General features: G+C 43.4%; 1 protein-coding gene across 1 annotated transcript in view; it reads right to left on the reverse strand.

Annotated features, from left to right (window-relative positions):
• ZSWIM6 (zinc finger SWIM-type containing 6) overlaps nucleotides 1-17,820 on the reverse strand; it is a 176,416-nt gene that overhangs the window by 36,532 nt on the left and 122,064 nt on the right. Inside the window, exon 5 of the mRNA XM_089688048.1 lies at nucleotides 1,666-1,845. Coding sequence (XP_089544174.1) covers nucleotides 1,666-1,845 — 180 coding nt within the window. The remainder of the gene's footprint in view (nucleotides 1-1,665; nucleotides 1,846-17,820) is intronic.

Consider the following 17,820-nt stretch of genomic DNA (forward strand, 5'->3'; position numbering starts at 1 on the left):
TTTAACCTGCAAATATATGTGCCCTTCTAAACAATGCTAAAAAAAAATTAAAGAAACACTTTGGAAACACATCAGATCTCAATGGGGAAAAATATCATGCTAGATATCTATACTGATATGGACTGGGTAATGTGTTAAGAACGAAAGGATGCCCCATCGTTTGGTGGAAATAAAAATTATCAACTTACAGAGGACTGAATTCAAAGACACCCTATAAATCAAAGTGAAAAATTATGCAGAAGGCTAGTCCATTTTGCTGAAATTTCATTGCAACTGAAAAAACAGTACAGTAGTTTGTATGGCCCACTTGTGCTTGTATGCATGCCTGACAACGTCGGGGCATGCTCCTAAGGAGACGACGTATGGTGTCCTGGGGTATTTCCTCCCAGATCTGGACCAGGGCATCACTGAGTTCCTGGACAGTCTGAAGGTGCAACCTGGCAGCATCGGATGGACTGAAACATGATATCCCAGAGGCATTCTACTAGATTTATGTCAGGCGAGCGTGGGGGCCATTCAATGGTATCAATTCCTTCATCCTTCAGGAACTGCCTGCATACTCTCGCCACATAAGGCCGGGCATTGTTGTGCATCAGGAGGAACCCAGGACCCACTGCACCAGCGTAGGGTCTGACAATGGGTCCAAGGATTTCATCCCGATACCTAATGGCAGTCAGGTTGCCATTGTCTAGCCTCTTGAGGTCTCTGCATCCCTCCAAGAATATGTCTGCCCAGACCATCACTGACCCACCACCAAAACGGTCATGGTGAACGATGTTACAGGCAGCATAACATTCTCCATGGCTTCTCCAGACCCTTTCACATCTGTCACATGTGCTCAGGGTGAACCTGCTCTCATCTGTGAAAAGCCAATTCTGGTGTCCAATGGAAAATGCCAATCCAGCTCTATGGTCCCGGGCTGTGAGCACAGGACCCACTAAGTCGGGCCCTCAGGCCACCCTCATGAAGTCTGTTTTTGATTGTTTGGTCAGAGACATTCACACCAGTGGCCTGCTGCAGGTCATTTTGTGGGGCTCTGGCAATGCTCATCCTGCTCCTCCTTGCACAAAGCTGCTGATGGGTTAAGGACCTTCTACAGCCCTGTACAGCTCTCGTAGAGTAACTGCCTGTCTCCTGGAATCTCCTCCATGCTCTTGAGACTGTGCTGGGAGACAACGCAAACCTTCTGGCAATGGCACGTAATGATGTGCCACCCTGGAGTAGTTGGACTGCCTGTGCAACCTCTCTAGGGTCCAGGTATCACCTCATGCTACCAGGAGTGACACTGACCCTAGCCAAATGCAAAACTAGTGAAAAACAGTCAGAAAAGAGGAGTAGGGGAAAAAATGTCAGTGGCCTCCACCTGTAAAACCATTCCTGTTTTGGGAGTCGTCTCATTGTTGCCCATCTAGTGTACCTGTTGTTAATTTCATTAACACCAAAGCAGCTGAAACTGATTAACAACCCCCTCTGCTACTTAACTGACCAGATCAATTTCCCAGGAGTTTAACTGACTTGATGCTATACTCGGACTAAAAAGTGCTCCTTTACATTTTTTTGAGCAGTGTATTTATATTTTTTGTTAATTGTGAATTTCACTTTGAATGAGTAAATGTAGGGTTAACATGCATACAGTATCTCTCACAATGCACCCTGAATTCTCACCTTGGTTGGCATTTCCGGGCTGAGGCAAGGCATTGGTTAAGTTGGGCAGCTCACTGACGTGGTTGCCATCTTCCCAGGGACAGACATCCACACTATTCCACTTCTTCAGCTGTTTCAGCCAGCTAGCTTTCTGCTCAGACTTGCAGTGGGGATTTAAGACAATGCACATCCAAAGAGCACCTACAAGAGGGGAAAAATGGGTAAAAAAATAATCATGTTGAACAGATTAAAAAAAAAACGCCTATAATAAATCTTTGCTCAGTCAGTGTTAAACATTGAAATGCTTCAGATGCCACAGAGCTATTTTCTTTATAGTTTTGGATAGAATGTGAAAAGGCTTGAATCCATCAGGTTCTTCTGTTCAACGAGACGCCATTTGAGAGATTTTCCCTAACTTCCTGTCTGGTAAAGGTTGTTACCAGAGCAAAAATTTGAGAAAAGCTGCACCGGGAAAACAAAATCTGACAGATGTTCTATCATTTCCATCTTTAAAGAATAGATCAGCCCAACATTTCATATTCCTAACAAGTGCCTGCTGTACCATGAACTTGTATGAATAAATATCCTGTTCTTTGTGTTGCTTCCTTTTAGTTCCCTCTGCTTTTTTATTTCAAACTGACCATGCTAGGCATGACAGTACATCCAGCCCAGAGTGGTCAGTTTTCTGGCTGCGCTGAGAGCTCAGCCTGCCTGTCCTCAAACAATCAGTCTTGTGCGGACTTTTTTTTTTTTAAACCTGCTGATCCTGCCGGTGAATCTTATTTTTCAACATGCTTTAACAGACCAAGCTTTTAAGCAAAAGTGGTAGTGGTTTAAATCTACTAATTCATCAAATGTTTTTCCTTCCCACAAGCTGACAATGCTGTTGTTCAAAGATGGCTACATTGCTCCTCCATACATACAATGGAGTGGCATAGCCACCCTAAAAAACAGAATATGTGTCACTGGCTGGACAATGGAAGAAAAAAAGCCTAAAAAAAATATAGAAACATGCAGTCACCACATCCAAAGGACTTGAGGTTTAATACCGATTTAAAGTTGAAATTAAACTAAACAAAATATGCTGATAGGTAGACATTTTTATGACAGAAGAGACCCTATTGGGGCTTTCTGCCATAAATGATCTCTTTCCTGTCAATGTTTGTGAATATTGAGCTGCACATGCAAGTTCAGAAAATACCTACTGATCTAGCCAGAAATGCAGTGTCCTGTGAGCTGAACTGAATAAAATAATAAAGTTCTCCTATGCAAACTACTAATCCCATCAGCCTCCATGTGAGGGATATGAACAAAAGGCAGGCATTTTTGTAGTGCTGTAAAACAAGGAACAGAGGGCACACCAGCCTTGTGCATTACCTTTGTGATAGCTTTAATGTTTTAGTAAAAACAGATGTATACTTTACACCTGTGCAACATCCAAGTCTGGCTCTGAGGAAGAGAGGATCCACCCTTGAAACGCGTCAGCCTTTTGGCGGGTACTCTAGTGTCTAGGTGACCAGGTCGCTTTGAGTACATTGTTGCCCCTTTATTATTGAAGTTGTTTGTGAGTATATCTATTGTAGATCTATTTTACTAAATCAGCTAAGGGTAATGCGCAAGGCTGGTGCGCCCTCTGTTCCTGGTTTTGCAGTACTTCTTCTGGGTTCCCCCAGCCCTCAACGGGCAGCAAACCCTGTGCCACTATCTGAATTGCTAAAGACCTGTGATCTATTTCTTCCCAGAGCACTACTCGAGCACAGGGGGTTGTTTGTCCTTGTTTTGTAGTCCCGACTGGGTGGCAGCCATGGCTCTCACAATAGATACAGTAAATCGTATCCTCCCAGGGGCAAAAAGCGTGTTATTCACAGGATTACCAAGTGAAAATATAAGGAAAAGAGAAACCAATGCAGCCACCACATATTGAAAGACTGGTAAGTTGCAATATATTACATTTTGCTTTTAGGTTTTGATGCACTTCTGCTTCCACAATACACACACTTAACAAGGACACAATAGTTCTATACCTGAAATGTGTAAAACAGAAAGAGTTTGAAGTTGGTTAAATTAAAACTGCCTTCCCCCAGCCATTCCTCACGGGCTTATGTCTGTCCAGGATTCAGTGAGATAATGCTGATGCGGGCATTTTTGAAAATGTTCTGAGCCAGTCCCACGCATGTACAGGGAACGCTACATTCAATCCAATGTGAGTTTGTGTTTCACCGTTTGCATCTGGGGGTCAGTCACCACACGCCTGTCACATCAGGGCAAGCGGCTGTGTCTGTGCAGCCACTGTGTCCTGATAGACGTGAATGGGCTACCTGCACACAGCACCTGTAGCTTAGTGACGCAGAAAAAACACAGCCTGCAATCAGTATACGGACCTCAGCACTCATGTGAAAGAGGCCCACGATGAAATGCAGAGCACATGTGCTGAAGCAGCTCCGCAGTGGCTCAGCAGGCTTGTCAGATGTGTTGCTGGATCAGTTAAGTGAACATAAGGCTGCACCCGAGTGTCACATTGTGTTTTGTTGTGCAACAGCATAGGGTAAGGTGACCAAATGCAGGACTGCCACCCATGTTTGGGTGCTATTAAGAATATAAGAAATAACGGCATTACAAGTTTTGCACAATTTTTCTTTAGAAAACAAGCATTTCTGGAACACTTAGGTGTGAATGCAGCCCAAGTCTGGCAGAGGGGTGCGGTGGAATAGACACCCAAAATGCAGCAGCTGGACATTTCCCATCTTTCCTCCAATGCCCATTGAACAATGAATAGATTTTCTCTTGTCCATGCAGTCTGCCTGCTCTAAGAAACCATGTATACATGTGTCTGGAAGACTGTGGTAGAAAGACAAACGTTTCTGTAGGGCCAGATGTGATTCATTCATAGTGTTTGTACAATGCTGCTAAATATTTAGGAGAATATTTATCACCTAATCTAGATCTCCTTCTCATGGGTACTTTTACCTCCAGCTCATCATTTTTGTTTAAAAACAAAAGCCAGAGCCACAAATAATACAAAATACGACTGGTTCAGCAGGGACCGGCCAACATTTGATTTGTGTATGGGGTAGGCTGATTGTACCAAAGTCAATCCATCGATCGACTTGGGTACAACTAGCATGTTGAATTTTTTATATCGGATTACTGCCAGTGGTGGCCACCAGCAGTAATCATTGTGTTCTGTCGGCTAGAAAGGCTCCCCACACTCCCCTGTCGGCAGAGCACAATAGCACTGCCAGAGGCATTCCCCCATCAACACTGTGTAGATGGAGGAATGGAGATATTCTTTCCTTCCACCCGTGGTGGAAGGAAAGAAAATTGAGTCATCTATGGACCATTTTCAGATGAAGATACAAAATGCATTGAAACCAATACACTTTGTAAGCCTTCTAAAGCTAGCAATACAAACCAAGAAAAAAAAAAATAATAATAATAAAGAACCATATTGGTAATTATCATGCCGGCTAGCTAAAGCTTCCAAGCTAGAAACTGAATAAATTATTTCAGACACACCTGAAGCAAAACAAAAGACAAATTATTATTCAGCGTCTCATTTACAGACCACAAGTCAGTCTCCCATCATTCATCAGGGCTTCAGCTGCTCTTAATGGCACCAGACTCCTCTTTATTGTCATTATTTCAGCAATTAGGTTAAGCAAGAAATTTGTTTAACATTCTTTTTTTTTCCTTTGAAGATCTGCAAAAGAAATCTAATTTGTGCTGACATTTCACACATACCATGCTAGCAATCTGCATCCCTGACACTGCATAACGGGTGCGTCTGAACGCATCAAGGTCTGAAACAAGCCAATTTTCACATGGAGAGATTTTTTAATCAGCTGTCTCTTCACTGACGTGAACCCTGACAGCGGCGTGAAGACGTCTGAAAGTGCTATTCAGCCACACTTCATTTGCTCATTAAAGGATGCGTTTTGCACACTTGAGGACATGTGCTCAATCGGCTGAACAATCTGCCGGAGCGTTGAATTCGGAGAGAAACTGCAGAACAGGCAATCTGAAGAAGTACATGACAGAGGAGCATCCCTGCCCCCTTCCTTAGCTCATACAATACCCACCAATGAGCCCTCTGCTACCATGGAGGAGAATACTTGAAGGCAGCCGGAATGCTGAGAGAAACCTTGAATCACCATTGTGGCACAGTAACAGGAGTGCAATCCAGGCCCAATACTTCGGGGGTCATGCACAATACTGTGCACGATCTGGACAACAAGCAATTACAACCACAGGTCATGCGTGACAAACTTCATCCCAGCCAGAGTGCTGATGAGGACGGGTAAGGACATGCTCTGCATGGAAGACTGAGCAGAGATAAGGAAAGATAACTGAGAACTGTGAGAACAGCCTAAGCTGTGGAGAGCCAAAAAAGGTGAAAAACCCCATCAATGGCCTTGGTCAGTGAAATGGGATCCAGAGATAGTACCACATTAACCCAACAGGCAACAGTTTAAAGTGAACCTATGAAGATAGAAATTTTGGATCTTCCCAAAATGATTGTTTTGTAAAGGTGCTGGCTCTAGAGGAGTCATCCTGACCATGGCCATCCATTTCGCGAGTTGATCTGAAACAAGACCGCAATGGAAGCACCCGTATCGCTAACCTTCCAGGTCACTTTACAAATGAGTTCTAGGCAGCAAAAATTACATTAACTAGCATTTTTTTTTTTAATTACTCAAGCCAGCCATAAATGGATCGAAATTTGGCTGTTTCAGCAGGGAGCGGTGATATTTCAATCCATATATAGGCAGGCTGGTTGTACAGAAAAAAAGCAAAGACCCTAACAGAGGAAAAATGAATGGGGCTATTCAAGGAACCATACTATATGAAAGTATAGAAATGCACAACATGGAAACACTAGCTAAAATAAAACATGTTTTTTTTTATAAAAAAAACCACATAAGTGGTAAGAAAGACAACAGCCAAAATAGGCACATACATAATAAAGCAACAACAACAAAATATATATCTATAAATGGCAATAGTGGGGAAAGGCTCTGGCCCGGGATGCAAAAGCATCTCAGGCAAGAGTCCAGAAGCCACACCGATAACACTAGAGAAATCGATCGCCATTAAACAAGTAAAATGCAAAAATGTTTTTCCAGAAGATTGAATAAGCAACTGTAAAAAAATCAATCAAGAAATCCAATGGCAACAGTGGGCAAGACTCCGGCCTCGGACGCAAAAACATCACGGGCATGAGTCCTGGAGCCTCACCGACACCACTGGAGAAACTGATCGTCATTCAACAGGTGAAATAACAAAATGTTTTTCTTAGGATTGAATTGACTTCTGTACAACCAGCCTGTTGGCTTTTCCCAACTCGATCAGTGTATTCTGACGGCAGGAAATTAAATGCCAGAAAAACTAACAATGGAATCCAATTTGGCTATGGATCCTACTTGGATATAGAAATGAGCAGATCTATCAAATCAGAAGGGCTAAGTTCACACATACCACATAATAGGCATTTGGCACAACTTAGAACACTTGCAAGTTTCCTCTAAACACCATCATTAAAAGGTGTCCTGATGCTTATATTACTCAGACATTAGGTTGTAATGACAAATGTTGCAAGCAACACTCAGATCATGCTACCCCATAAACTTCAACGGCGCCCCTGCCAAGTCATCCCACAATGAGATAATGCCAATACCATTGGCTGTGAGGAGCCTATACAACATACCGAGTGACCCTGTGAATGCAGCCTGTCCATGTGAAGAGCTGCAGAGGAGCCACCTGCTGGCTGCAAGTCGAACACAAAATATTTATAAGACGCTCAAATTTTATCAAGTTGGATTGAAACGAAAGAAAATACATGACATTAAAAAACAGATTCAGCCTTTTTACACATGCTTTCAAAAATACACCACATTATTTCTATTCACATCAGTCCTAACGGCGCTGACTAATGAACCTTCCGCAAGCCATACACTTAAGCATTTATACAATGCTAACTTTTTCCATAGGGTACAGCCAACGTATCAGTTATGCATTTGCCAAATTATGGATAAAAGCCAATTAACGTCTTGATAGGTTTCTTATGGGGAACACCTACAAGAAACCTACACAAATGCAGAGAGAAGATATAAACTCCATGCAGACCATGTGCTTGGTGGAAACCAATCCTAGACTATTACTGCAAGGCCACCAAGGCACCATGCCACAAGTATTGCCACCAGAAGTTATGGTGTGCATCAATGGAGAAAGAACAGGATAGGCAAATTAACACCGATCAGCCATAACATAATGGTTGATGACAGGCAATGTGAACAACATTGATTATCTTGTAACAATGGCACCTGAAAGTGGGTGGGAGATATTAGGCAGCAAGTGAATATTTTGCCCTTGAAGTTGAGTTGTTGAAAGCAAAAAAAAAAAAAAAAACACGGGCAAGCATAAGGATTTGAGCAACAAAGGCCAAATTGTAATGTCTTGACAACTGGGTCAGAGGAACTCAAAACTGCAGCTCTTGTGAGACTTTCCTGGCCTGCAGTGGTCAGGATTGACCAAAAGAGGTCCAGAAGAGAAAACTGGTGAACCAAGGACAGGGTCATGGGTGGCCAAGGCTCACTGATGCACTTGGGGGAGTGAAGGCTGGCCCGTGCAGTCCGATCCAATAGCAGAGGTAGGGTAGCACAAATTGAAGAAAAAACATAATGCGGGTTCCGACAGAAAGGTGTCCGAACACATAGTGCATCGCAGTTTGTTGTGTTCTGGGCTGTGTAGCTGCATACTGGTCAGGTCGCACATACTGACCCGTATCCACATCCAAAAGTGCCTACAATGGGCATTTGAGCATTAGAACTAGCCAATGGAGAAATGGAAAAAAGGTGTCTTCGAGGTGTTGAATTGGCCTTCAAAATCTCCAGATCTCAATCTAATCCAGCATTTGCAGTATGTGCTGGAAAAATAAATCCAATCCCTGGATGCTCCACCTCGCAACCCACAAGACTCAAGGCTTGGTTCACACTAATGAGGTTTTTTAGTGCTTTTTGCAGAAAACACACTACAGTCCATTTAACATGGTTTCCTATGGGACATGTTCACAGCTATGCTTTTTTTAACCCGCTGCACTTCTGGAAAGGGTCAGGGATTTTTTTTTTTTTTTAAACGCAAAATGTTTTTGGTTCAACAGACTTGAAAGGAGATGCTGCAGAGAACGCATTTTAAATGCAAAATGCTGCGTTTTTGGTTCAACAGACTTGAAAGGAGATGCTTCAGAAAATGCATGTAGTGCGTTTTTGAGGTGTTTTGTGGTTTCAATCTGCCCAGCAACAAGTTGCGCCCCCCCCACCCCAAAAAAGTGAAACACATTAAAACGTATCAAAAACCTGCATGGAAAAACCCGCAAAATGCGCTGCAAAAATGCAAACTGCATTGGCGTGAACCAGGCCTCAGGGATCTGCAACTGATAGCTTGGTGCCAGATACCACAATATACCTTCAGAGGTCTACTGGAGTCCTTGCCTTCACAGGCAAGGGTTGTTTTGGTGGCAAAAGGGGGTCCTACTCATTAGGTGGGTGGTCATAATGTTATGACTGATCAGTGTATATGGCCAGAATGTAAAAATAAAAATATCCTAGGTGGCTATTATGTCCCCATTGCTAAAAGCTGATGCGGGTGACTGCAGATCTGAATACCCCAAAATAAATCATTGCATATCAAACACACAATATCTGCTTTATTTCCTCCCTGCCGAAAACAAAGAAAAGCCTCATTGTGCAATCTGCCCCCATTATTTTTTATTTCTATATTCCGGCGTAAGACAACCCATTGAGAACACATATCATGAACGTGCGAAATCAAACAAACAAAGGGGATTTAGAAAGAAAGTAATTTAAAAAAAAAATGCATCTGGACACTTCAGTATCACACCACTGTAGAGCTCAATGGCAAATCTCAATTTCCAAATGGGACTCCTTCGATTCCAGGCCAATTCCTGAAACACAAACCAATCTGACACAAGCTTCTTTGTTAAACAAATAACTGAGGGCTGGCTTTTAAGGATTTCAAGGCATTCATGCAAGTGGGAAGCTTTTGAAGAGTTCTCATTTATGCCATTCAAAGAAGCCCAGCAAGAAAAGGAAAAAAAAAATCATATTGGAGATAAGAGGAACGGTCGATGTGAGGATGATTTGATGGCAATGACATTCCTGGGCGACATCCTCCGCCACATGCACTCCTTCTGTTGTGCTGTAGCCAGCTCATCACTGAACTCTCCCGGGAAAGCAGCTAATAAAAGACTTTACCCTACACCGACTCTCCAAACATATGTGGAGGATAGACCACTGCCAATCACATCTTCCCCCAATTACATTTTCATAGTCACACACAATTCCAGAGAAGCCACTTCAGAGCAAAGCTGATAAAAAACAGCAAGCTTTTCTCTAAACCCGTTGATCGCCGAGCAATATTCCAAGTCAACAGTCGTCCCTTCTTAAGCCAAAAATCCTCCTTTATATTGGTTTGAAGGATGCAATAAGGAGGAATAAATGAAAACACACTGAGGCACGTCACAGCAAAGACATCTTTAGCCTTTGTTAGATCAGAAAGAGGCTGTTCGTGGCCCTGTATTTGGCCAAGGAAATGGGAGGCAGAGAATTCTCTGATCGCTGAAGGCATGCCAAGGATCGCCCTCAAATTTATTTTCCCTCAATGATTAAAGAAAAATTTCCTGAAAGAGAAAAAAAAAAAATCTTAAGCAGGCAACATATACCACTTAAAGTGGAACTAAACTCCCTGCATCAACCTTTATTTTATCCCTCCATACATACTTCTTACACAAATTACGAAAAAAATTATCTTCATTTTTAATCCTCAGATGTTGTGTGTGGTACAAGGCAGAATTTTCCTGGTTCCCAGCCTAGGCCAAGTACTACTGCCTCCTGGGATTGATACATCAGCTATCTGGAGGAAGTATGTTATTACGCCGTGACTGTGCGTCACAGCTGCGCACAAGTGGTGGATTCCTGTGTGTGTCCACAAATGCTGGTGGGCAGTACAGTGGCAATCTGCCAGAAGCTGGCAGGGTTTGTGTGCATGCAAAGAAATCCGCCATGCCTGCGCAGATATAACGCCAATCTCAGCCAGGTTCTAGATACCTGGAAGACTCCAGTGGTGCATATGTGCCTGCATTGGAGTTTTCAAAATGGTGGAGCGGAGAGGGGCTGTGCCTGCATTTCACGCAGGAAAAAGGTACCTGCGTCTTTTTTATTTTTTTTTAAACACAGCTGGGGTTTTTTTTTCTTTTTTAAAGCACCAAGTGATTTCTTGTGACTGAAAATACTCTGCAGATTCAAATGTGTGGGGATGCCATTAAAAATGAAAGGCAGCCCCACGTTTCTGTAAAGGAACAGGTGCAATTTACCTGCTGTCCCGCACCTACAAACAACTGGACAAGTGTGAACCTAGCCTAACAAACGAATACTTGCCTTGCTAGATGCAAACTCAAAGTGAACAAGATTTAGTTCACTAAATTATATTAAATGACTGTATGTACCGCATTTATGCCTGCATGACAATGCTTCCGTTTCCCTGCAGCCACTTCAAATATACATCCATGCACTCCCCAATGGTTTCCAGAAATTTGTTGATGGTGACACTGGACCAAGTCTGCGTAATGTGGGTTGCAATAGCTGCTAGCACTCTCCAACAAAAGCCTTAGTAAACAGGGTGACAACACAGGAGCACAACTGGGATAGGGACAGAGTGTTGCCACTAACACACAGTACCTGAACAAGGACCTTCATAGCAGATGAAAGCCATAGGTTTAAAAATATATGAAAAATAATGAATTTACATCAATATGTTTAGCACTCATATCAGAATTTAGTAATTAGGTTTACAATATACTTTAACCCTTTCATGACCAGAGCGATCTTAAAACTTTGTCAAGATCGAGTGATAGCGAGCAGGAAACTTTCAGTAAAGGTTTTCCTTTTGGACAACAGTGAAGTTCAGGGGCACGGGTTAGCAGTCTGTATATCTGACCATTGAGAGTAAAGCTGGCCATACACACAAATCTAACCGAGACCTCCATCCACACTACACAGTTCAGAAGGATGGACCTCCCGCTGCAGCTATTGAATTTTGAAAGCCAGCCCCACCAGCTGTTAAAATACCCAATCAGCGCCTGCATCTGATTCGATACAGGGGACATTTGGCTGACAATTTTCCATCCAGCTCCTTCAATTTTTCAGTTGAGGGATATCAGGTGGCTAACAGGGCCACCCACTGAGCAAATTTTAGAAACTGGAATTCACAGTGTATGGCCAGCTTTAGGAGCAGAGGGAGACCAATAACAAGGACAAAGCAACATCATTGTCAGGTGCTCACTCTCAAATGGCAATGATTACCAGATGAGTCCGTGTCTTCCCCCCAATAAACTTTGTGACATGGACACAGCAAGCATCCAATGTTAAAGGATGAGAAGAAGCGCACATTTGCACCATACTAAATATGACGTTGTACCTACTCACCAGTGACATCCAGAATATACATCACTGGCACTTCACAATTTTTCTTGCACCACTGGCATACACAAGACCATCAGAATTGGCAAGCAACAAGTTCTCAGGAAATGGGGTAGCATCCATGCATAAAAGTGAAAGTTTTGCTAATCCTCCTTTCCATACCCCAGCCCATTACTGGAACATTTTTTTCTTCCTGGAAGCTGAATTTTTCTGACAGGTAACCACACCCACTTCTGCTTTTCTGGCTAAAACAATAGCGGCCGCTCAGCCTTCACTCACCTGCAACCTCCTGGGGAACGTCACATGACCCAGGAGGCTGCAGGACCAGGTTGGATGAGCAGCATGCGGGGAGCCGGCTGTTAAACAGCAAGAAGTCACAGCGGGCTTCCTACAGTCAAATTGGCAGTGCTGGGGACCCGAAGACTGGTGAAGAACCAGTCCAGATGGAGACACTGCTGAATTGAATCCCTGGGCTGGTATCTGTTTACTATCTATACGGTATTTTTTTCACAATGACCATAGTTCCTCTTTAAATTACCTGCAGTTAACTGACGTGACACAGATTTTATATATATATACACATATATATACATATATACACACACACACACATATGCATATACATACACACATACCGGTATACATATACATAAATACACACACACACATACATACATACATACATACATACACACACCTTCCCCCTCCACCTTTTATCATAAACTGCCTGACACTTGTGTTAAGCTAGCCATACACTAGTAGATTTTTGAACAAAATTCATACAGAAATTCCCAGTATGTTTGAAGAATTGGTAAATATTGTTTGAAAAGTACTTGAAAATTTACTTTGCTTTTAACATTCAATTTCGGAATTAAAAGCCTTTCCTGTAGGAAATATATAGAAACCCCACAACAATTGCCATGTCCTGGAATGGTGTACCTACCAGTACCTAACCCTGTGTAAGGGAGATGCATCCAAGAGCCATTTGCAAACAAACACCAAAAGGATATTGCACATCTTAGGCTAACAGCAGTATTTATTCTGGACGTAAAATATGTACCACAAATATCAATGCATGTCCCCAAACCCCGTCCACCCCTCCACCCCCAACCAATCTCCCCCCCTCACCCCCCCCCCCAAAGCCTACCAACCCCTGGAAGGACTCCCACCCCATTCTATGGCACCCGGGGCCACAACCACCCACTCCTCCCCATGTTCCTCTGGTTCCCCTATCCTGAGATAGCTGGACAATTTCCCCCAAAAGTTCCTTCTGGAGCAGTGTCGACTCCAACACTCCAAAGACTAGTTAATGCTGGTAAAAGTCTTGAAATGATATTAGCACCCAGCAGTAAAACATAGGTATGGAAGATGCAATTAATTGATCCGGCGCTAAAATCTACCAAATATCATCCCACCTGGGGGAGAGAGAAGCGGGGGGGCAGGGTCAGCAGCAAGAACCCCACTTAGAATTTGATTGTATCCTGGTTGTAGGGACATGTACCCAGCCACTCCGATCTTGTCGTCATATACAGCTGCTCTCTCTGGACAACAGTGGAAGACTCAAAGTCCATCCAAGCCAACCACCTTACAGACGCCGAGTCCAGCCTACCAAATGTATGCTGTGTGAAGGGTGGCTGATTGACCCATTCAGTATGGTTGAAATTAATGTCAATTTGACCCCACTAAACAAATGTTCTTAAAACAAATAATTTTGAAATAAATTCTCCAAGTGTGTGGCCAGAATTGTTGCAGATGAAAAGCACTGGAAAAAAAATTAAAAATAAATAAAACTTAAAGCTAAAAAGGTAAAGCTTGTCTGGCAGCACATACGCCTGCATTGCAGCCCTGCATCTTTAAGAAATTACTGCAACCTCGCAGGAAAAAAAAAAAATGCCGGTATGCCCAAGGAAAGATCTTCACACATATTACCATGTATAATTTGTATGTGGGCTCGTTACCTTGTACGGGGAAAAATGCTTACAAATACATTTCATAAGCAACAGGAAAGAGATGAACTGGAAGTTTCAAATCACATGCACATTTAAATATTTATTAAAGGATGTAAGCAGTAACCAAACCCATCCAGAGGGACTGGGTTAATGGTTTTGTGCAATCGAGAGGGGGGTGGGGGGGGGAAGCTTGTAGGCATTAAACTCTACAGCCTGGATAAATCAGTAAGGTGCTCTTTTGACCTATTCTGTGCTAAAGGTTTGTGGAAACCCATCAAACAAAATGGATTCTGCATGAGGATCAAGAGTGATTACAATTCTGTATAACGTGGAGCACAGTCAGCGCCATCTCCAGTCATCTGTAACCTTTGTGTAAGTGGAAACATGACCACCACAGACCCAGCCATCCAAATATATTCCAGCAGCCAGGTCGAGTGTATCGCAGCAGCATTCAGATGATCGGGAAATAATGAAAATTAATCTGACACAGAAGCACATCCCATTTTGGGCAACGCCGGGCTTTTCTTTGTCTGGATGCTGGTTCTAGTCCATCCACTGTGCAATTGTTTTCAAGCATAGAGGCCTGTGAATGAAGGCCGCGGAAAAAAAAAAAAAAAAACAGTTCTAGGGCAGTGTTTCTAGGAAGAACAGAATGTTTCATTTTGCTCTAATTCATTCTATTACAGAATTAAACTTTGATGTATTGGTCTTGACAAGTGCTTCATGCTGATTGTATTGTGCATGATAGTATAATCACTCCCCATGCATTGCGTGCTGGCTGGCTGATTAATGCAATGGATTTTTGATGGTGAGGGGGAATTCATGCAATCCAGAAGACTGCATTCTATTTGTGGGTGGGGGCTGGGAACGCCGAAAACAGGAGCGCAGCGTCTGACCGACTATTGTTTTGTTGTGTAGGTGCATTTCTGGCCTGCACTAAAGACTATCTGCACTGTGCAATCATCTGCATTAAATCAGTATGAAACCCAAAAACATACAGCAGCTTAGCAATCCCTTAGACGTGGGGCTGCCTTATTTTTTTAGGCTCCCCCCCCCCCCCCATTTATTTCATCTGGGAATCCTGCCAGTAACATGCTTCCTGTCTTCATGTGTTTGCACTCTGGATGAAGTAGTCAAGCAGATGCCTTTGGACAGCAGCATTGTCAGTCTGTGGGGTGGTTGTGTTAAGGTGCCCATACACTAGATGAAAAATTGTTAGAAAAGCTGTAATTTGGATAGTTCATTTGTTTTTCGTCCAGGCAATGGGCACAGCATCAGCATGACAGCATGTAAAAGAGGCCAGAAATAGCAGCCAACAGATTTTTCTCATGACAAAGTAAATTTAAAAGCCAACTCCACCTTTTTATGTTACACCCATATTTAGGCTGTAACATGAAAGATAGTGTTGACAGCCCCCCCCCCCCCCCCCCCACTTACAGAATCCAGTGATGTCACTGCACTTATTTATTTCAGGTACTTCTATAGCACCGTCATTTACGCAGCGCTTTACATATATATTGTACATTCACATCAGTCCCTAACCCTCAAGGGGTGTACAATCTAAGGTCCCCAACTCACATTCATACATACATATATTAGGGCCAATTTAGACCTACCAGCATGTCTTTGGAGTGTGGGAGGAAACCGGAGAACCCACACACTTGTAGTGCATTGGCAGATACTTCCTCCAGCTCCACAGCTAAATAAAGGTCTGTGCTTCAGTACAGACCTGAACAGGACCAGGGGTCTGCAGGAGCCAGAGCATTGCATCCACAATCCACTGATCTCGGCTGCAATGCTTTGCAGGTTCCAATGCAAAATAATAAATGAACACATGCTTTTTGGAAAATGGCAGCATTTATTTTTTTCTAAAGGTGGAATTCTCCTTTAGGTTGGCCAAGAAGAAAATATCTGAACATGCAGGTGCTATGGGTCCCAGTTCAGCTTCATAGCAGTCCGCTTGTTGGGCTTTCACATTCATGCTTTGGGGAGGGAACACAGGATCCAGCACACCAGAAATGTCTGATAGCAGGATAATGTACTGTCCACCATAAAAGAAAGTATGAAGCCATTCCTTTTACAGGGTGCACCCAAGTTTTTCTCTTTTTCCCCTCTATACTGACAAGGTTGCTTTAAGATATCAGCAAGTGTACCATTTTGAAGAAGTCAGGTGACTAAGCTGTAAGTCACACGTGTGATCATGGAGCTTACAAGAGCTCATCAGCTGCAAGATTGCTGAGGAAGACACAGCAGGTTGCTGAAACACTCGCCTGCTTTCATGTGTCACTCCCTTGCTGGCTGGATGACCTATATGTCTCTCTCTCAACAGCGACATTCTGCAGCGTTTTCGGCAGTAACCCCTTGCTAACAAAGCTGGCAAGGCAGCGATGTATACAAAACAGGAAAGTGTCATCCCTGCATTTTCTAGCAATCCTGTCACTAGCAAGTTTCTAGCCAGCAGCAGATCACAGATGTGACATCGGCCTAACAATGGAAAAAAACAAAGTGTCTGTGCATGTAAGTCTCAAATACAGCCCCCATATATACTGCCCCCCGAGGGGCTATCGGTGTTGTGAGAGTTCAAAGCATTGGCTGCTACTGGAGAAGGCTGGGACACTCACCTGGTCTCTTCTGCTCTCTCCATCATTCACAGAAATCGTATTACATTCCCATAATGTACTGTGAATGGAGCAGGAGTTGATGAATGACAGGATCTCCACCGCCCATTTCCGGGAGAGGGGAATGGGGATAGTAATAGGTGTTCTGTAAATGGCGAACAAGGCAGAAGGGGACAGGAGAGTGGGGCAACTTTTCTCAGTAGCAGAGGCTGTCAACTCAACGCTGGAAGACAGCCAAACAGGGAAATATTCTGTGGCTGTGAAGGACACAGGACTTTTTTTTTTTACCAGAAGTAGCTGCCTGAAGGTAATGGGATACCAACCATTACACATACCTAATGCATTTGGTGCTGTATCCACAACTTCCACTCCCCCCCTCAAAAAAAGCTTCCTCTTTAAGCCTAGGTTCACACAATTAAATCACACAAGATGGTGCACCGCATTCCTGTGCAATTCACAGCAGTGCGATTTGAGCCCATTCACACCACATTGCACCACAATAGTGCATGCACTACTTTTGGAAATGCCCTTCAAAAGGATCGCATGGTAGTTTTGTATCATGCAATCCAGTGCAGGCAAACGCATTGTGCTCATGACTTGTGTTTGAGGCATCATTAACATTGCACTGACACCCGCTGCAGATTGCAAGGGCAGTGTGTTTTGAACATAGTGTGGGACACATGCACGAACCAGGGCTAAAGTGGAAGTTCAGTCAAACACTAACTATACTTACATTTACTCCCACCCCCATTTAAAATCTATTATACCTATCCTGTTAAGGAAAGATCTGTATACATGCCTAATCTGAGGGTGCTTTGGTCAGCTCACCTGATCAGCTGTCAGCGGCGGCTTCAGTGTCGAAGATGGACCGCCGACAATGGATGCTCCATGGTAAGGCTATGGGTGACGTCACTGATCTCTCCTTTTCCATAGTAAGCCAATGGTCCAACGATGGTGTCACCCACAGGCTATGTGGCATCCGTTGTTAGCTGTCCCTTCTCTACACTGAAGCTGGTGCAGGGACCTGATCATGTGACCGGACCGGAGTAGCCTCAGAATAGGCCACTACAAATATCTTTCCTTTCACAGGGTAGACAAAATAGGCTTAGAATGGGG

Source organism: Staurois parvus, unplaced genomic scaffold, assembly GCF_062004578.1.
Source record: "Staurois parvus isolate SC_StPar_1 unplaced genomic scaffold, SC_StPar_1.0 ptg000445l, whole genome shotgun sequence".
In the NCBI taxonomy this organism is placed as follows: domain Eukaryota; kingdom Metazoa; phylum Chordata; class Amphibia; order Anura; family Ranidae; genus Staurois; species Staurois parvus.